Source organism: Ambystoma mexicanum, chromosome 3q (genome assembly GCF_040938575.1).
Source record: "Ambystoma mexicanum isolate Mex_15411 chromosome 3q, UKY_AmexF1_1, whole genome shotgun sequence".
Taxonomy (NCBI): Eukaryota; Metazoa; Chordata; class Amphibia; order Caudata; family Ambystomatidae; genus Ambystoma; species Ambystoma mexicanum.
Genome location: NC_090926.1, coordinates 1,237,444,145 through 1,237,466,310, shown reverse-complemented (window position 1 = coordinate 1,237,466,310; position 22,166 = coordinate 1,237,444,145). Strand labels below are relative to the sequence as shown.

The 22,166-nt window shown below is 46.0% G+C and overlaps 1 protein-coding gene across 1 annotated transcript in view; it reads right to left on the bottom strand.

The window, feature by feature from the left end:
* LOC138447816 (tetratricopeptide repeat protein 39A-like) overlaps positions 1-17,906 on the bottom strand; it is a 344,056-nt gene extending 326,150 nt beyond the window's left edge. The window contains exon 1 of the mRNA XM_069604182.1: positions 17,638-17,906. Within this exon, the coding sequence (XP_069460283.1) occupies positions 17,638-17,732 (95 nt within the window). The 5' untranslated portion in view covers positions 17,733-17,906. The remainder of the gene's footprint in view (positions 1-17,637) is intronic.
* Positions 17,907-22,166: the final 4,260 nt, after the last annotated feature.

Here is a 22,166-nt window from a genome sequence, read left to right as displayed (position 1 = left end):
AGTGGTAAAGCATAATATACGCTACTTAGGTTATCCGATCTTTGGCAATAAGCAGAAATCTCATTATAGACAGCATATGGATGCTAAAACTAAACCATTAATGCTTCAATTAAAAAAAAATGATTGCAAATATGGAAAATTCTCAATTCTGCCAACCCTGCGCTATTATAAGCAGAAAATACTACCACAGCTCTGCTACGGACTGGAGTTTTATCCGAGATGGTTTATGGTAGAATTGAATAAATACGAAGGACGACTCCTTAGGACTATCTTCTCATGCCTACCAAAGAGCCTACCGTTGTCAGTTTTAAGGTATGAATTAGGCGTAAATTCATTGGCGTCTTTGATAACTTGGAAAAAATTATCTCTCTTCAGGAAACTGGTCACAACTGAGAGAGGAACTCTTTATGATCTCTTGGGATCGGGTATACGCAGCAATAATTCTATCTCTATTTGTATACTCGAACTCAAGGACAAATGCATGAATTCTTTGGAAACCTTGGGCCTTACACTCGAATCGTTAATGTTCAACCCCACCAAAGTAAAAAGATGTCTAGAATGGGGGGACTGGGATTTAACAATGAGAGTGGTGGGAGCTACAAGGTTCCAGAATCATATGGTAACCCATTATAAAAAAATTGGGCAGTGTTGAATCATATCTTATTTTGTTTCCTTCTAAATCGGCCAGGCACTTATTTATGCGATTTAGGTGCAATGTTCTTCCCACAAGAGAAATCATCTGTGCACGGAATAACGAGGTAGGCCGGGCTCGAAATTGTAGATTCTGTGAGGAACCAGATGTAACTGAGTCCTTGGAGCACCTGATGCTGGCTTGTCCAGTATTGAGACCAACAGGATACAGCATTTTAGTAAATTTGTTGCACCCTCGGGCTTAATTAACCTGGATTCACTGTGGTGGAAAATGTTGCACGGAAAAGATAATTAATTACATATTGCCATTGTGAGGTACCTGAGTAATGTATGTCAACTAGAAATACAAAATGATCCTCAGGTGGAAACGTGACTGAATAAGCATGTAAAGAGATCTGTTTTAGCCTTTCTGTATTGATTTGATTCAAAACTACTCTGACTAAATGCTGCTATGGTTCTTCTTTTGATCATTAAGGAAATGGAGGTTATCTGACATATATGATGTAAATTATCTCCTATTTGATTCTGTGTTATGGATACTGATCTGTTTGTTTTATTAATTTGCTATGTTTTATTTCTGTAATTTTTAAGAAAAGAAAATGTTGTAAAGGTTAGTAATAACCATACACAAATAAATAAATAAATAAATAATACATTTACTCAGACCCCATCCCAGTACAGAGCCCCCCGACCAATAGTATCAGTGCGAACAGAGAAAGACTTGTTACACGCAGAACTACAGAGCCTAGCAAAGAAACAAGCTATCAAGCAGTGCGAGGCCCCGAGGTGCATAAATAATATGTTTCTGGTTCACAGAAAAGACAAAGTGAGACCAGTCATAAATTTGAAAGACATGAACAAGTGGGTAGTCTACAACCATTTCAAGATGGAAGGTACTCACCAATTAAGAGACACGCTCAGACAGGGCGACAGGCTCGCAAGGATAGATCTGAAAGATGCATATCTCACGATTCCAGTACAAAGAGAATACCGACCCTTCCTGTCATTCGACTGGGACGGGCAATTATAGCAGTTTGCGACGATGCCATTCGGACAAGCATCAGAGCCCTGGGCGTTTACGTAACTGATGAAACCAGTAGCAGCAGCGATCAGAGATAAAGGAATACGGATCATCATCTACTTAGACGTTATCCTACTAATGGCAAGCAGAGAGGACATACTCCGCTACCAGACCAGCTGGGTAGCAAATCTCTTAGCCTCACTAGGTTTTCTAGTGAACCGAGAGAAGTCGGAGATGATGCCAGCGAAGATAGAGTTCCTAGGTTTCATCATAGATACCAGGACAGCAACCCTGGAGTTACCGAACAGAAAGATTCGGGACATAAAAAGAGAAATAAGGAACTGTCTCAGCAGACCAGTCACATCACTGCGAACGATCGCACGGATTGTAGGCCTATTAGCAGCATCAATCCAAGCGATATTCCCAGGACCCCTGCATTACCGAGCACTGCAGAGACTGAAAATAAGACACCTGCAGCAGGGCCTCAGCTACCACCAGCTAGTGCCTCTAGACCAAGAGTCCAGAACAGAGCTGGAGTGGTGGCTACAGAACATGGAGGCATGGAACGGCAGAGCCATTTTCGGCGACTGTCCAGACATAGTAATAGAATCGGATGCCAGCAGAGCAGGCTTGGGAGCCCGGTGGGGGGAACACCAAACAGGAGGCAGTTGGAGCTCGGAGGAACTCCGACTGCACATAAACTGCCTAGAACTATTGGCCAGCTCTTTCGCGATCAAAGCCTTCACAAAGGACAAAGTGAATTCATGTAACCTACTGAAGATGGACAACATCTCAGCGGTCAGATACATAAATCACTTAGGTGGAACGAAGTCCAGATTATTAGCGGAGATAGCCAAGGATTTTTGGCACTCCTGCCTGGAGTCAGGAACTGCAGTAATAGCAGAATATTTACCAGGCGCTCAGAATGTAGTAGGGGACTGGAACTGCAGACATCTAACAGACTCCAGAGACTGGATGCTGGATAGGGCAATCTTTCGTCAGATAGAAGAGCTCTGGGGGCCAATTCACACAGATCTGTTTGCGTCCAGACTGAATGCACAGAAGAACAGATTTTTCAGCTGGAGGCTGGACCCAGCGGCAGCGGGGACAGATGCCTTCCTACAAGATTGGAGAGAAGAGACACTATGCGCGTTTCCTCCATTCGTAATAAGCAGAGCTTTAACGAAGGTACGCAGAGAAGCAGCGAATCTGAGAATAGTAGTTCCGATATGGAAATCGCAAGTATGGTTTCCAGCGCTCATGGAGCTAATAGCCGACTATCCGAGAATGTTGCCTCAAAGAGAAAACCTTCTCACGGACCCAGTTGGATCGTGTCACCCTTTGAGAGCGAAGGGGACACTGCCGCTGATGCCGTGCAGGATAACAGGAGACGCTGGAATCTCCCAGGAATTTCGGCGCAAGCTGCGAGCCTCATCGCAGAGTCATGGGCTCCGTCGACTAGAAGGAGCTACGACGCAGCATAGAGCAGATGGTCAAGGTGGTGCAAAAGGAGAAGTTTTCATCCCGTTTCTCCCCCTCTAGTAGAGATACTAAATTTCTTAGCAGTACAACTGCAGGACGGCAAAGCCTACAGAACGATAGGAGTATACAGATCAGCAATATCAGCAGGTCACACCTATCGAAGGAGTCCCAGTAGGGGAAAATGTGGCAGTGATTAGACTAAAAAGGGATAAGATTTAGGAAGCCACCGCAACTGAGACACAAGTCTCTATGGGACGTAACAGTCGTACTACAACTATTAGCAGACTGGCCCAGTAATAGATACCTATCGTTAGGCAGACCGTCAGAAAAATTGGCGTTGCTACTATGCATGGCATCATGTAGAAGATTAGCAGATGTCAGAGCACTAGAAATAGACAGAATGGTATATGGGCCAGACAGAGTGACTTTCCATCTGGCCAGGAGAATGAAGACAGATTCCTCCTCTATAACATACCCATATATGCAAGCACACCCAAAATGGTGCCGCTTGTATAAAAGAATATGCAAATAAGACAGCTGAGCTGAGACCGATGCGGACGACGCAATTACTGATAGCGGGCAGGAATCCGCATAAAGGCGTAGCGACAGCCACCATAGCGAGATGGTTTAGAGAGGTTATGACTCTAGCAGGAATAGACATGGCAAAATTTGGAGCACACTCAGTGCGAGGCGCAATGGCATCGAAAGCACTGAGGCAGCTGATTGGGCGAGTGATAATACGTTCAGAACATTTTACTTTAAACCGATTAACACACTAGCAGAAGCTATGGTAAGAAGCTTTGAACAAGCATAATGCTCGCCTCCTTCTTGACATAGAATGAAGATTCCCCCTGCTAATAGCGAAGGGAGCTCTTGATTCTATTAAAGACAAGGAGGTGAGCATTACTTTTCCACCCTAGATACACAGGAGAGACAAGATGATGTCAAGAAAATGTACTGTGATTAGGTATCTGAATGTTTGACAGGATTTCCCTCTCAGAATAGGGTGTGTATCCACCGCCCTAACATGTACTGTTGTTTCCGTCCTTAGGAGACGATCAGAAGAACAGCTGAAGACGTTTGGGAAAAGAACAGGACAAGTTGATTAAGATCGCAAATTAGAATGCGAGAGATCCTCTCAGCAGAGCTCTACAGTTCAGAGACTTTGCAGAACAAGTTGACAGTTCATTCAGGGTTAAGATTGCAGTTGGAAGCAGTTAAAGAAGAGGCGGTTACAGGAAGAGGAAGGTCTAGGTCACATGACCAGGACACTGGGGACAGGGACCTAAGACTGATGGGAAATGAAGTTTTTTTGGAAAAAAAAAAAGTGTTTCAATGAAAAGTTTGAAAAAATGTTATTAAATTGTTGAAACTGCGGGAGAGTAATAAATAAGAAGATGAAGCATAATGCTCGCCTCCTTGTCTTTAATAAAATCAAGAGCTCCCTGCACTATTAGCAGGGGGAATCTTCATTATAAAAGATGCCAATTTTTTAAATCCAACTATTTAGAATTAAATATTCCCTGACAAACAGAACTCAAATACGAGATATGCGCTTTGATGACTTTTTTCTGTGGCCTTTTGGGTAAGCATCTGCACTGGAAACATGACAGCGTAGGGTTTGATCCGAAATAATCGAACACTTGAGCAAGCAAACTTCTTTTTGAGGAACGTCTGCCTGAAACACGTGGGCAGAAGTGGCCTGTTAAGTTCTGCCGATGGGCCAAAACTAACAAAAGGCGACACGCAATAAAACACAGAGACAGGGATGTGAAAGAACCTTCTCCTTTCATCTCTACATCAAGATTGCCAGACTAGGCCGTAGCCCCGCCTACTCGCGTGACAAGGCTGAAACATGTCTGGGGATGCTTGTGGTCTCGTGCAGAAGGGATGTGATCTAGCAGTTTGGGCTGGACTGCCCCTTTTGGGGTAGGACCAAGCCTGATTTGCATATGGTTTTTCCCCTTCTGTAATGGCTTGGCAGGCTGAAAAACAATGGTCTGGAGGGTTGCCCAGAGCTTTGCCCGTGGTTATGATTAATTCAAAGCCTTCCAGCCATCAACTTTCTGTTTTGCTACTCGCGTGACTCGGCATCACTCCGTTTCCCAACATTAAGGAAGGACGAGCAAGTTCCCTTGCCGTCCATGAACATAGATAAAGGACATTACACTGCCCACTCACACTGCATCCTCAACCTGTGCCCTGAAGCTTAGCACAGGGCCAGAACCAGGGGGGGAAAAAGCCTTGCAGTCTCCAGGACTGTACCTTCTCCCATCACATCTTGGGTAAATATTCACCATTCACTTGCCCTCTCATCCTTTCACCTCTCACCCCCATATTTGGCTGTTAACAATATTCTGTTTTAAAAATATATATTTGATAGCGTTATGGTTTACAAGAAACCTTTCACATTTCTTCAAACAGTATCCAAACACATTAAACGTAAAAGAATAACATTGCGCAAAATGTAGAATATAAAAACACACAAGTCAAGCAGTTAGATAGGCAATTACAATAAGTTGCTTGAAACCGCAAAAATCACAGAAAGTAAAAGAAACACGTTAAAAACAAAGTACAAGTTCAACAAACAGAAATAATGGTCGCAAAAACCTCTAGAAGAAATAGGCAAGAATTAGTGAAGTATTTTCACCCCACATAAGACGTGACCAAAACATGTCCACCTGGGGGCCGAAGCCTGTCAAAGCAATTTCTTTAAAATGTCTACTCCTAGTATTACTCAAGGTAGGACAGGTGCCTTAGGGATTCTAATGTATCCGGACATTTACAGACACGACATTTCAGAGGCTGATATTGATGCGTGTTCCAATGGCCAATACGCTCAAGTATAGGCAACTGGTTGGGACGGAAGCGACGGTACAATGATTGTTACAAGGAAATAATGAAAGCTATTTCGGCAGATCTGCTTTTTTAATAAGGAACTTGGCATACTCTGTATAGGTGGAATAAGCACTAAGTTTCTCAATCGTCTCACACCAGTCAGACCTAAACAGCTTAGGGTTGTTGCCAATTGGTAACCATAATGTTCACTCCTAGAGGGACATTTAGTCCCAAAATACCTTAAAGTCAAGAGTACCCTCCCCGGGTTACTCCTAGTAGATTTAAGCAGGTAGCAGTTCAGGACACTCATAATGAGAGTAGTATTAAGCTGAGAAACAATTATTGTGAAAATAGTTCATCAATCATATTCAAGCCATAAAAAGTAACACAACAAGCATCTTCTGAAGAACAGATATGGTCAGAGATTTGTCATGTTGACCTTAAAAACCTTGATAGGTTCTACAGATCTCTCAGATATCATTATTTTTAAGTCAATGTATAAAGAATTTGAGGGAGGGGCCATGCTCTTGGAGTAACTAGACAATTGCCTCCACCAGTGCCTCTTGTGAAGTGATGTTGACTCCACTTCAGGTCTCAATACGGAGTTCGGGATGGAATTAGCAAGACTTAAGGTTTCTTTCCAAATCCTGCCCTGGCTGACGTTTAAATATGGCCCCATGCCCACCATGGTCATGTCCAAGCCATACAACAAGATAGGCATAAGATAGGAAGCATGGAGCATTTACACAAATATCGATGTAGAGATTTAAGTTCAGAAGTTAAAGGCCGTGCCTTGTTCTTCACAGATTCCTTCCGGACTGCCAATGAGCTGCTATAAACTAAAATATAGCCCAAGTATCTCAGGTAGAGCCCTTTGTTTAGCCTTTGTTTACCACTTTCGCAGTTCATAATCGTGGGGGTTGTCTTAGTTGTAAAAATTATAATTTTTGACCATTTACAAGTAAATTGTTGTTGCGCGCGTACTGAAAGAATAGGTTTATCTTTTGCTGGAGACCAATAGGTGTCTTATCGAAGAAGACCATGCGTCTGCACAAGCCAACCAATTCAAATTTAAGAGGCCCAGTTTGACGGGGAAGATAAAACTATTTACCCACAGATGGTCAATATCACGGATCTAAGAATTGAAAAGAACTGGTGCCAAAACGCATCCTTGTTTTAGCCCTACAAAGGTTTCAATAGGCTTAGACAGAGCCCCCTCCCTGGAAAGCCTCACCTTTATATTTGTCCCATTGTGCAACTACGCCATCAAATGGACTAGCTTCTCTGGCACCAGACCCATTCATAATGTATTCCACATGATGGTCTCTCTATCCGATCAAAAGCGGAAGACATGTCAATGAAAGCCATGTGCGTAGTTCCAGAAGAGTGCTTCTTAACAGCAGCTTGTAAGTGTGCCCTAATAGTTGCATTTAAGGCCGTTCCCATTTGGGGATTAAAACCCTGTGATACTGTGAAATAGGTCCCAACTGTCGGAAACTGGTGTTAAAGTCCCTTAACAGGAGGGAAGCAAAGACTTCCCTGGCGGCATCAAGTAAGGCGATAGGCCTTCAATTGTCCGGATTGCCAAGATCGCCTTTCTTGTGGATTCGAATAAGTGGTGACACCATCCATGTCATATGCAGAATATGGTTCTCATAAACTGTAACAAAGTGAACTTTGAAGAGAGGACAACAGATGTTTGAGGCATTTTTAATGACCACGGGGTCCAGACCATCCGGAAAAGGGGTCCTCGATGCCTTAGCTCTAGAAATCGCCCATAGAATGTCTTCCTCGGTCCAAGGGCAAGAGCCAGGACTCTGGGGGCCTGTCGACCTAAGATCGTCATTAATGAACTCAGCAAGCAGGGTATATTTCTCCATATAATAATTAATCCAGACCTGTTCTGGTATGTAACACGCCATAAAAGCCTGAGTACCCCCTGGGGAGGTGTGGCCAGCAGCCATGCAGTGAGGCTGCTTTTCGTCAGAACTCCCGAGTGATCCTGCCATCAATAGCCGACAAAGCTATCAGAGCATACACAGAGCAGTTTTCTGCATTGCCACGTAAATAGGATCATACCGGGACCTTCATGAGAGAGGAGAGGTGAAGATTGGTGACTGATAAGGGGAAAAAAGTGCCCGCCGGAGCTGGGGAAGAAGCTCTTAAGATGGTGGCCGAACACCCCGAGAGCACTGCATAGTGCGGCAAGCACTGGTGATCAGCTGGCAAGAAGTGCACAACCCAGCGGTTTGTTTGTTTTATTATTTATAATGCGCGATCATACCCTAAGGTAACAGGGCACAGCAGTAACATGTATATGTGAAGCTTGGTTACAGCAGCAGGAATATGTACAAATACAGTAAAAATAATAACAGGCTTATATACAAATATACAGATAGGCACATGTAGGTACAAAATGTGCAGAGGGAAGGAAAGCGAGGCACTTAACACTAGGATGTGTTGACAAGCCTACGTTTTCAACCATAGGACAACCTTAGATCGGAAGTTTTGATAATGTAGGTTCATTCTGAGCGTGGGGGGTAGGGAGTTCCACAGTTTAGCTGCTTTCACTGGGAAACTATTGCCCCCTATGGTGGAGCGTTTAAAGTTCGGGACAGAAAGGCAGTCTTTATAGACTGTTCTTGTGGGTCTCAAGGAGGTCGGTCTGTGAAATCTGTCAAATAGGTCGGAGCCGCGTTATTGAGATATTTGCGAGTGAGTGACAGGGTTTTTAGGAGAATTGTGTCTTTAATATGGAGCCAGTTCTTTTGGTTATGTAATGTAATATGATCTCTTCTAGAGATGCCCAATGCCGCTCTCAGGGTGTTATTTTGAAGAGTTTGTATTTTGCTAGTGGTGGCTTTGGAGGACCCAAGATAGAGAGCGTTGCAATAGTCCAGATGGGATAATATAAGGGCTCTAGAGATGGTCAAACAGCTGGTGTCAGACAGAAAGGGTTTGGCTGCACGGATTAATTTACACGTGTAGGCTGTGGAAGAGGCTAAGGAATTCACCTGTCTGTTGAAATAAGTTTGAATCCAGATAGAAGCCCAACGTTTTGACCTCACGCTCAACTTTGATGCTATTGCCATCAATTGTGAAAGAAGAGTAGACAGGGCCTAGTTTCTTTAAGATAGAGGTAGTGCCTAAAATGATAAGTTCAGTTTTATCTTCATTCAGGCATAGTCCATGTGTGGCCATCCATGCCTGGATGATGATGTACACTCTATTCACCAAGGCCAAATCCTCTTCATAGACCCCAGAAAGCGGGAGGAGGAACTGGGTATCATCTGCGGAGTTGGTGTAGGTGATACCGAGATGATCCAGATCATCGAAGAGGGGCTTGGTAAATATATTGTACAGTGTGGGCGAGACACAGGAGCCCTGTGGCACGCCGCAGGTGATTGGTATGGGGTCTGCTGCTGCTGTGGGTGCGAAGACCCTCATGGTTCTACCGCTAAGGAATTATCTGATCCAGGTGATAGCCTCAGCGGAGAAATGAGCTGAAGTGTTGAGGTGGGTACACAGGACGGAGTGGTCAACCAGGTCGAATGCTGCAGAGAGGTCTAGGAGGAGGAGTAAGGCGGCTTGGCCATTGTCTCCAAGCTCATTGATCTGTGTTTTAAGGTTGATGAGAGCTGTCTCGGTACTGTGTTGGGGACGGAAGCCTGATTGTCAGGCTCCTAGTAGGTGATATTCTTCCAAGTACTTCTGTATCTGTACGTATGCAACCTTATCCAGAATTTTTAGAAGAAATGGTACGGTTGCGATAGGTCTATAGTTTGTGGGCATGGTTGGGTCAAGGGAAGGTTTTTTTTAGTAGTGGGAGCACCCAGGAATGTTTTAAATTAGTGGGGATAATGCCGGTGGAGAAGGAGGCATTGATTAACTTTGTGATGAAAGGGGAGAGGTCTCGGGCAGCATCCTTGATAAACTGTGCAGGGCACAGATCTCCCTGACAGTTGGAGGGTTTCAGAGATAAGATGATTTTTTCTACCTCAAGTGTGGTGACTTTGGAGAAGTTAAAGCGGGTGGTTCCGATTGTAGTCGGGTTCTCAGTAGGTTTGGATGGGAGGGGGGCATTCAGAGAGGCTTTTTTTGCAGGAGATTTAGTTTTGTAGGGTAGCAATCTTGTTTGCTAGGGCGATTTGAATCTCTGAACACCAATTTTTATCTTTACTACAAGTGTCGAGTGGTGCTGATGGGGTCTCTAATTGTTTGATGATGGAGAATAGTTCCTTCATATTTGATTTGGCTTGGGAGATACGGGAGTCAAAGGAGGTACGTTTTGCTAGACAAATTTATTTTTTATAGAGGGCTGCGAGTCTGGTAAGTTTGAGTTTATTGGCTGCTGAAGGGAGTTTTTTCCAAGTGGCCTCCCGGTTTCTTTTTTGCTGCCTTAAGTTTTTGCTGACTGGTGGGGGTGGGGGTCGGATGGTGGAAAGCATGAACGATACCAGATGATGCTCGGTCCAGGCTAAAGGTGAGATAGCGGTAATATTAGCTAGACAATTGTAATCGGCCACCCAGTCAAGTATTCTGCCTTTGGCATGAGTAGGTTCAGTACTTCTTTGGGTGAATCCTAATTCAGTAAGGGTATTAAGCATGGTACTAGCACACTGGTCTGACGGGTCATTAAAGCCCATATTGAAGTCTCCAAGGGTAAGTACTTGAGTAGAATGTTTGAGGTTGCTGGATAGGATTATGTTAATGTCCTCATCAAATGTAACTATTGGACCTGGAGGACGGTAGATCAGATGGATGTTGAGGGTTTGGGCGTTAGTAAGTGGAACTTTAACAGAGATAAGTTCACATGATGGGACATTAATAGGTGTCACTAATCTCATGGTGAGACTGCATTTGTGAATGATAGCAACACTGCCTCCTCTGGAATTGGGTCTATCTTGTCTCAAAATGGAGTAATTATCTGGGACTGCTAGCATGAGCATGGGGCCTGCTGCCGGATGTAGTCACGTCTCGGTGATAGCAAGGAAGTCAAGGTCTTCTTTGAGGATCAAGTCTGCGATTTCTGTTGCATGAGCGACTAACGATCTGGCGTTGATTAGGGCTCCCTTCATCTGAGGGCTCGCGGTGGTGGTAGAAGAGTGGCGGGCTTGTATTATTTCAAGTTTGCTTAGTTTCAGGGAATTGTGTGGATGTTTGGGGTCGGAATTTGGAGGTAAATCAGGTTTTAGGCTAGTTTGGCGAGGCCAGGCTGTCATAGTTCTTGGTCTCTGTTTAGTGGGCATAGAGCGGGCGGGAGGCTCATAGATTTTAGCTAACCTAGCTCTGAGTCTTAAATTTCTATCAATAGTAGGGCATGGGACGCGGGTGGGTGGTGTCAGTTGTATATATCTAGAGGTAAGCTACTAGAAGCCTTATTGTAAGGTATAGTTGAGTGTATGGTCGTGGGTGAGTGTGGTGACATGCTGAGCAGCGAGATGCTACTTATGAGTAGCAGGAGACAGGCGCACTGGCTGGTGGCCAAGGGGAACATGCTAAGTGGGTGTAGCAGATGTATTTGGATATCAGGATAGGATGGTTAGTGCCTAGATTCGGAGTAGTGCAATTGGCTAAGGTGCAGGGGGCAGTACCTAGATTAAAGTAACACATAAGGCTAACATGCAATGCCTAGTTTCAAAATTATGCAATTAGGCTGAGGTGCAATGGGCAGTACCTGGATTTAGGGTGGCACAATAGGCTAAAGTGCAAGTAGGCAATGCCTAAATTTTGATGACACATACGGCTAACATTCAAAATGACAAATTAAGCTAAAATGCAGAACCTAGAATTGGAGTAGCACCGTTAGGCTAGGGTGCAAAGGGCAGTACCTAGATACAAGATGATACAAAGGCTGAAATGCAATACCTAGGTTCAGAATAATGCAGGTAGGCTATGGTGCAACGAGCGGTACCTGGATTTAAGGAGACACATTAGGCTAAAATGCAGGTAGGCAGTGCCTACATTCGAAATGACACATTAGGCAGCGGTGGTGCACAGGTGCTGTGCCCTGCCAATCCAGCATCCTGTAACGGTACGAGCGGGGACGGAGGCAAGCATTGCAGACCTGGCAGATCCTGCTTCCAGCCCTGGTCAGCGTGGCGGGCTGCCCGAGCCATCTGCTGAGACCCCAGAATGTGTGGGGAAGTGCGGCTATGACCGCATCAGCGACCAGGAGAGCAGAAACTGTTGCTCCCGACTGGGGGCAGCACCCACACACGGTCACCTAGTCAGAGGTTCTGCACTAACAGAGCAGAAGACGATGAGGAGTGGTGCCCCGTTCTAGGGAAGAACTAGATGGCAAGACTTGGCCCACTGTGGAATGGAGGAATAGCACAGACCCGGCACTGAATCCTAGGAAGGCTGGGATGACATTATTTGGTAAGCACACAGACCCACATGAGCTGCTGGTATTGGAGCATCCCTCCCGAGAGGCTGCTGCGTGCAGGGAGGCCACGGCATCGAAGATCATTGATAAAGCTGGGACACTCACAAATCACATCCTGGCAGCCATTGCCTCACTGAAAGCGTGCCTGGAGCAAAAGGTGGATGCGGTTATTGTGGATGTCGGGTTGCTCAGACAGGACATACGACCCCTCTCCAACCGGATTTGGACAGTGGAAATGCAAGTGAGAGAGAATACAGCCAATGTGGTGACTGCCCGAGCACATGTGTCTGAGCCGGAGATGAGAGTGCGGACACTAGGGCATTGTGTGGCAGACTCGGAAGGGAGGACCAGAAGAAACAATCTAAGAATCCTAGAATTACCAGAGGGCAAAGAAGGTAGTGAACCGACCAGGTACATCGATAACCTACTTCTTCAGGAGGTGGGCCCGGGGACGCTGAGCCAGTGTTTCACAGTCGAAAGAGCGCATAGATCACTGGCCCGAAGACCGGCACCGGGAGCCCCGCTGAGGCCAGTGATAGCAAGGATCATGAACTATAAAGATAGAGAGTGGATCTTGGCCTTTTTGAGAAAAGAGGCAAGCATAGTTGGCGAAGCTCTCCATTTACCCAGATTACACGATGATGGTGCAAAAGCGCAGGGCAATGTACGGCCCCACGAAAGAATGATTGAGGAGAGCTAGTTAAGGTACATGCTAATATTCCCAGTGAAACACAAAGGGATCCAGGAGGGAAAAAAATCACACTTCGAGGATACAGAGGTGGCACACTCGTGGATGGACACCCAGGAAGTTTGTGCAGCTCCCGAACAAAGAAATAAGGCTCTGTGATTGCTGAGAGAGAAGAGATGGTAATGCAGTGGTCCACAAAATGACTTCCAGCTATAAACGAGAAGCTTAGTGCGGGAGCAGACTCAGAAAGTTGGGCAACACTGCCTCAAGAGCGTATGCGGCAGACAACACGGACTGCTGGGACACTTTCTTTTTAATTAGCATTTTCAATCTGATAACATACAACATCTCCCGTCCCCCTCCCTCGACTCCTATTACCAACCCCTTCCCCCACCCACCACCTCTGCCCCACCCCCGGACAGCTGCCACCATTAACAGTTAAAATACGTTGAATTCCTATCCACTTGTACATTCAACAAAATAAATCCAAAACCTGTATTTGCAGACACCAGTTCTCTTGAAAGTCTTTATGCCAAAAGTCCAACACAAACTCACAATCTTTCTTAAACCTCTTATGATCCCCTTGTAACAGGGAGAATGTTCATTTCTGTGCTAATTCCTTTATACATTAGAGACCCCCAGCTCTTTTGCTGGATTTAGGACTTTTTAATTTTAACTCTTGAGTGAGTGGTACCTTTTTCTTACTCTCATGAGGGTTCTACGTTATTTCGCGGCAGTATTTTTCATCGCGGGTTTTTTCATCGCCTTTTTTTTCTCTAAAAACTCTCGTTTTTTGGGGGGTTTTTTTGGGGAGGGGGGTTACCCACCCAAGCCCCCCGTTTTTTGTTTTTTTGATTCCCTTACACCCGCAACATATATTTAATTTTTTAACCCCCCAAAAAAACTGGTTTTTTTTCGAAATTAAAACGGCGATGAAAAAACACACGATGAAAAATACCGCGGTGAAATGCGTGTATACCCTCATGTGTTTTTCCCTGATTTGGATTTTATGTTTTCACTCTTTTTGGAGTCTGACAAACTCCATAAGCACCTGCTTTTTGTATAGTGACACAGCACCTATAGTGCAGTGTCACTGAGAAATCCTTTGGATTTCTATTAAGGTTTAAATACCTTTTCTTGGGTGAGCTACTGTTCCCAAGAATAGTAAGATGCAATTGATCTTACTTACCTTTTCTCTTTGTAGGTCCAGCACACACCATTTTATGTGGGGTGCTTGGGGCTTACTTAGAGGCCCCTTATCCTACTCTCTCATGTAACATTTTTACCCTCATAATTTGAAATGGCTGGTGGCAGTGGTTTACGTTTTACTACCATTGTGCTTTTCTACCGCATGCTGAACCCTCGGCTGCAGTACAGCGCCCATGTGTGTCAATTTTGTCAAAATTGAACCGGTCTTCTTTTTTTGCCATTTTCTGTTTGCAAGGTCTTTCTTGGCTTTTACTCTGTGCGTTGAGATATGTTTGAGCCCTTCTTGTGTTTTGCCTTTGGCGGTTTCAGCCCTGAAGCCTGCCCCTGGCTCCAGTGTGTCTGGAAGGAAGGAAGTGAGGGAGGGTCAGAGATATTCGTTTTGCATCAGTGCCGTTTGCGAGGCGATAAAACACTGAAGAACCGTTGAATCGAAGGAAACCCGTAGCGACAAAGTCCTTTCCCGATTACTGCCACAGGAGCCCTCCAGACGTCCTCCCTCTTGTCCCCACTACTGAGGCTCAGGAACCAGGGTCTATTTGGCTCTAGCAAGACGGAATCCAGCTGGAACACTTTCTTCAAACCAGAGGTACTTTGGGGGTTTGGGGTATTTACCTTATTGCCTGAAGTCGTGCTCTCTCACTTGAGAATTGAACTTACTTACCTTTTTCTGAGTTGACTCCAACTCCCTTTGCACAGGCTTAACAGCGTGTGTTCCTTCAGTGATTTTCTTGAACTGTCTGACTTTGTGAAAGACTTTTATCCAAGAAGTGCATCAGACCTATAGACGTTGTCCAATGGACTTTGGTTGTCCTGGCTCCCTAAAGGCACCTTTCTGAATCCACTGATTTATGAGAATCAGTGCTTCTCCGTCAGAGAACCCTCGAAAGGCACTACAAATCCAAGGTACCCACCTTTCAAGACCCAGGAGCACTGATTCTCATTAGCCAAGCCAACCAGCACCATCAACAGCACCATCCGAGTGTGCCAAACCCCCAACCAAAACCAGGATTCACACCCAACAACCTTGATAAAGACCCCACGGTCGAAACACGTGTCGGCACCACACGTTAATCAATGTCTAGAATATCTGGCACTAGATGAAATAGTGTCCACATGATGATGGACAGAGAAAAAAATGAAAAAATAAACAAACAAGTGTAAACCAAGAACTTTGTGGATTATATCTTTTTACCCAACTGAGTGGGTCCAAGCCACTTTTATACAACCATACCAATGCCGACGGAGTAGAAACTAATACCCAACTATTATGTATAAAGTAGTACTGCTCTCTTAGACAAAGAGGAAGAAAAAGGTTTGCATTCGAGCCAATATGCATACCCAGAATGCCTTGCATTCTCAGAACTGGAGGTGAACTTCCAGAAATGGCTACTATGGGCTACTATGGGCGCTGTGGAGTGTGTGACTTGGCGCCAATCGATTTTCATATATATATATATATATATATATATATATATATATATATATATATATATCTTAATTGACACATGCAATGGTTTACTTACTTGTTTTAAATGTTTGTGTAAGGTTGAGTAATAACAACCAGAATAACAAATGAAAAAAAATGATTTCCTTGTGTAGAGACACAAGGAGCAGTGCCTCTTTCTGAATAGTTACTGCTACACCATTCTGAGAACCAATTGTTTAGGCAACCCTTTCTTCTCTCCAGTGAATAAGGAACCCTTTTCCAGGCCTAAACTCTGCCCCACCGGCACCAAATACTGTATTGAGGCCCAAATGCCCTGCTCAGAGGAACACCACCCAACCTCAGAGGGACCTATGCTGTGCTGAGCTTCTTTGAGAGTTGTTTTCAGGTTAGAGATACACACCCTGTGTTTTATGACCTGCATTACACCTGTGGCTGTCTAATGAAATCACAATGCAGAATATTGCCCCCAGCCGTCAGGGGAGTTTTAGAGAATGACCTGTAAACCCGCCCCCCTCCCCTACTATGGAGCCCTGCCCTCAGCCAGGCACTGCCTCCCTACACAGGGGGGGAAGATCTCTGAGAGGCAGGGATCCGGTAACAGGACACTGCTGTGCGTACAAGCCTGCACTCCCTCACCACACAAACACACACAAATTATACAGTAACCCAGCTCTGTGACACGTCACTCTACCCCCCCTGTGTGCTGAGGAGTTGGGCCAAGTTTAAAGCCCAGGGACACAAAGCAGGGGAGGGAACCGGCAGCTGGGGAAAGACAGTGCCAGTAGGGCTGGCCCACAGACGGATGGGAGCAATGGACACGACACCAAACTGGGGAAGGATAGGGAGAGAAATGAAAGGGTGTGAGAGAGGAGTACGATTGACAGAAAGGTGTGTGATGGGTGAGGGAAGGGGGATGGGCACCAGACAGTGATGGTGGGGAGTAGTACCGCCATAGCGCCAGGCTGAGGGTTGGGCTAGAGAAGCCATAGGCCGCATGGGGCAACACAGGCTGAGAAGGGGCGCATAGGAGAAAGGAGACAAGATGAGTGTGAGGACGAGGCGTAAGTGCCAACGTGCCCTATTACATTCGGTAGATGGTAGTTCATCCCTGTTTTCTTACTTTGCATGGTGGAACTTGTAGTTCCGGATTTCCCCCCCACCCCCCCCAACTATAAATCTAGGCCCTCAAAATCCTGAACGTGTAAAAGGGAACAAGGCGACCAGACTTAGTTAGCCCAAATTAAATGTGGTGTGCACTGGGGATATGCTAGGGGATTGAGAAAGGCTAACGGGCTGAAACTAAGTCTCAGAGGGAGATTGCATCATGGGTTACAGGCGGAGAAGGGGGATGACAGGAATAAACGAGGTGTACACTGTGGGGACGTCTGAGAATGGGCATTTAGGAGCCTGAATCAGGGTAGACAGATGAGGGAGAAAGGACGGGCTGGGAGATGGGTGAGCTGAAAGTGGGGGTAAAAAGAGTTCTGGTGAGCTGCTAGGAGAGTAGGTAGCAGGTTGGGAGGGTCACTATATTAGCGTGATAATCTGTCAGTTTGACGAGTTACTCGGGGAAGTCACTGCACACCAGACACTGTTGGCCAATGTTAATGAGCAAGCTACCCTACAGTGCACTATTTGAAACACATTAGCACATTCCCGAGCGCGGGCCACTATTTGTATTAGTGCCCGGGACTCTAAGATGTTCTAATTGGACCGGGGCTTGCTGGGGCTGAAGGGTTATGGGCCGAGTCTGGAAGGCCCGGTTTGGCAGATACGGGCGGCTGCTAGGGAAGGGTGTATCGGGATAAAGGCTGAGCTAGAGGGAATGGCGAGGATGGGGGGGTCGGCTCACCGTGCTGCTGAGTGGGGTGTCAGGCGGCGGCGCAGAGCCCCACCCAAGGCCCACCCCTTACCTGCCAGCTGGGCCCGTGTCCAGCGCCATTGCCAGCTCAGGCTGTGTGGCAGGTCGGTTGAGGCCCGGGAGCCGGCCGGAGCCCCGAGCTGCCATGCGACCCCCGCCGGTTGAGGCGCTTCAAACCGCAGCCAGGGAGGGCACGCGAGGGCGCGGATGCGGGCGCGTCTAGGCCGGGCTCTGGGAAGCGGGACGCCGAGATCCCCCGGCTCGGAAGGAGGAGGACGGCTCGCAGCCGAGCAACAAGTGCAGGAATGGAGCGGCCCTGGATACACCTGCACCGCCCTCGGTACACCTGTACCCGCCCAGCCTGTGCACCTGCACCGCCCGCCCTCCCTCCCTGCCGCACCTGTACAAGCAACGCGGTGCCCGGCAGTCCCGTGGGCACCCGATGCATTCCAGCGGGATGCCCCATTCGCAGCCAGGCCTGATTTACTTTTATATGGGTGATGGGGCTTGTAGGCATGGGCTGCCTCTGTTAAAATCCATCAATACATGTGCCAGAACGCAAAGTTAAAAAAGCGAATGAAATGGAAGCTTTTTCTGTACACTTGCCGAGTAAGTGAACTGCTGCTCCTAGCACTAACGCTGAACACCTGAACCACCTCTGTACCCTTCCTCTAGTCACCTGTACCGGCCCTCTGTTCACATATACCACGCTCTTTACAGTTGAACACGTCCAGTGTGCACCTGGCCAACCTCTGTACACCTTTATGACTATCAAATACCCGAACTGCCCCCTCTTCACCTGTATCTGACCATTGTGCATTTGCTGTGCCCACCTGCCCTGCCCCAGTAACAATGCACCTGCTTAGTGTGCACCCTGCCACTCCTCTATACAGCTGTACTTGCCCCACTCAGTTTGACTAAATGTTGTTGTAGGTCGCAGCTGCATTCTGTTGGCTGTTGTGCTTTGTGTATTAGAGTGGAGTATGGGCGAATGCGTGTGGGTGGGATAACGTGCCTGCGGCTGGTGTCCACCTAGTGGTGCTTGCCTACATACCTTGATTTGCCGCTTGGTGCTTTTCCTTTTGGTGTTGCCGAGTGAATCTTCGTTAATGTTCTGAGTCGAACTTTACTTTGCTCTGCAGGAGATCTGCTGGAAGTAAAAAGCTTTGACAGGCAAATGATGCCGTGATGAGGGAGAGAAGGGGAGAAGATCTTCGGGTAGCCACAGGGAATAATCAGTTTTTGAGGGCATTTCAGGAGGAGTGGTAGTCCTCATTGCGGTAGATGTGCAGTGGAAGGGAGATCCATACGGTGAGAGCTGGGATGGAGAAGGCTGATCATCCCATTCTGGTGGAGTTGTAAGAGGGGTTCACGAGGAATGCAGAAGTAGATATACGGTTTCTGGTGGGTTGGTAGCGTATGAGCTTGTCCTGAAGGAATACTGGGCCAGTGTTATGGTGGGTGCAGTGGGTGATGCACATAGCCTTAAAGGTCGCCCGGCAGCTGATAGGAAGCCAGTATAGTACTCTGAGGGCGGGGGCGATGTGTTCCTTGGGTTATGTTATGTTAAAGGATATTTATACCGTGCACTATCGCAAGCTGAGTGGTCCCCTGACGCTCTGCCGGATCTGAAAGGGAAGAGGGTAGTTAGTAGGACTGAACGGGAAAAGCGCAAGAGAGCTGTGATGTGCTGTTGGCAGCTTCAGTTTGGTATACACTGTTCGCTAAGTGAAGGTGTGATTTTTTTCGGTTGGTAGTTGTCATGTGCTGTTGTGCGAGGCTGTGTGTGGTGTGTTTCGTTGTTGCAGTATAGTGAAGTCTGTGCTGTTTGTTGTGCTCTATATATATTAATGCTATTTTTACATGGAGCGTTCCATGTTACAAACCAGCACCAGGAATTATTACCTTGTTGTGGATTATGCGCGATTGTTCCACGATCGCATATGTGGGCTCTAACGCTGCAGCTGACGGCGGACTGACTGTTTACTGGAGTTCGAGTGTGGCACCCTCTAGGGAGCTAAAACTGATAGCCCTCGGTTGCTAGCTGATGTGATGTGTGCCGGAGGACGCACAAACAATGGCTCGCAGGTAGGTGTCTATTCAGTTTTTTTCCATCTTCCTATGGCTTACATTCTGGTATAGTGCTTTTTACACTCACTCCACGCCGGTTTCTACATTTCCTGCATATTGACCCACACTAGCCTGTCTGTGGACTACTATGCTTTGCTGAGGTTGTCTTCCTTCCATATTTATAAAGTGTATATATATATATAACTTTTTTTGATGGTATAAACCGAGGATTTTTCCTTCGGTTGATTGGCAATTACACACGCTGACATGCAGGACGCCAGGGTGGCAGCCCGGCTGCTCCAGGCCAGGGATTTATTTAATGAGAAGCAGGATTTACCCACAGTGGCACCTACTAGTGGGGTTAAGAAAACTACCAGCACCACCTCTACTGAAGTTACACTTCTTCGTGAAATAGAAAAATCTCGCAAAAAGGAGATATCTAAGTGGTGGGAGGAGCACTCGCTGCAAAATTATCTCGATGTGGGCCGTGTCCCCCGTGGACTACGTATTATGATAACACCATCTTTCGAGGATCAGGATCCCAACATGTTGGAAGAGTGGGGAGGTGCCAGCAGTCACTGCTCTGCGCAGTTCTTGAAAATTTTAGTCAAGTATGCCAATTCCGATCGCAATGCTGTACTTTTACATCTTGACAAATTAGAGTCTGAATTACGTGATATTCCCAGCACTGAGGAGGGTAAGCAACTACGAAGTAAAATTGAAGAAGATCTTATTGCCTACGAAGAGGAGATCAAACAGCGTAAACATAGAAAATTTATTAGAGATAAAACTGACTATGAATCAGGTCGTATTTTCACCTTTGCCAAGCGGTTTGACTCTTTGCGTAAAAGTTCTACTACACAATCATTTCCTAAACAATTGGGGGAGACAGAAACCGTTTCTTCAGAATCTGATGTCTCTGTTTCAGAAAATGATGAAATGCCTATCAAACTAAATTTTTTAGAGGAAATGAGACTTTTATGTCAAGATGGAAAAAACCAAAAGAGGGGCAGAGGGCGTGGAAAGCACAGAGGAGGAGGAAGAGGGAGAGGAAAGGAACAGAAATTGTCAAAAGGAAAAAAACCCGCCGAGGCCGTCGTGGGAAGCGGCTCAGATGTACATCAACAAGGCAGGCTGACACGCTCTGGAGCGAAGTAGTAACAACAGACAATATGAATTCTCATCAAATTGTCAATATGTCTTCCCACACCCTCACGGGCTCACAAGCATCATTGCTTTCATTGGGCTTGAATTTTTGTCCTACAACTCAGTTTGACTATGTCCAGTCACGTCTGGACTTTGACAAATTTCTACGGAAAATCAGACTAAAGAAATTCTTCTCCATCAATCCCCCGCAAGTTAAACCACCTGTGCCACGGGCTGGCCGAACTGACATTCGTATTTCTGACATCTCTACCTTGACTGATTTGGCCTGTCTCCAGAATGAATTGTTTGATCCCTCTACTTTTGATCCAGTTGACTTTGACATTGATCCCAACTGGGATATACGTACTAAATTGAAAAATAAGTCCAGGTTCAACCCTCAATTTTCGGTGGGGGGATGTGTTGAGGCATTTCATGATTTATGTGTTAATGATTTTCGTAAACTTCGTAAAAAACCTTTTAACAACAAACAGAATCTTACCATCCCACAACAATCGGCCCTTAATGAATTGCAGAATTTGCCTAACATTGTGATAAAACCTGCCGATAAGGGTTCTAATATCGTTATTCAGGACAGGGAATGTTATGTGGCTGAGGCTAATCGTCAGTTATGTGATCGGTGCTGTTATTCCAGGCTTCCAAAGAATCCTTTTGTCGAAATACAGTTGGAGCTCACCGCCCTATGTACCAAATGGGCCGAGAAAGGCCTTATTGAGGATGAGCTTGCTAAGTTTCTTGTGCCTGTGAGTCATACTATACCCACCATATATTTTCTGCCCAAGACTCATAAATCCTTGAACCATCCACCAGGCAGGCCTATTGTAACTTTGTGTGGTTCTCTCCTTGAACATATGGCCCAATTCATAGATGAGACCCTGTCCCCGTTGGTGTCAGTCCTGCCTTCATATTTACGCGATACCAAGGACTTCTTGAGTCACATTTCAGATATACCTTGGGAGGAGGGCTTAATGTTAGCTACCTTAGATGTTGTTTCTCTTTACACATCTATAGATCACACGACTGGATTGGCAGCCTGCAAACATTTTTTGGACACTCGTTCTTTGAACTATTTGGGGCACAGTGGTATGATTTTGGATATGCTTTTGTTCTGTTTAACTAACAATGTATTTCTTTTTGAGGGTACCTTTTATCACCAGGTCAGAGGTACTGCTATGGGTAGTACATTTGCGCCATCCTACGCTAACCTCACCATGGGGTGGTGGGAAGCTACTTTCTTGTCTGAGTTACTTTCAGTTAGTTTTTCTACACAAGTTATTGGTTGGTGGCGGTATATCGATGATATTTTTATCATCTGGAAGGGAAATGAGAATGAGTGGGGATCTTTTG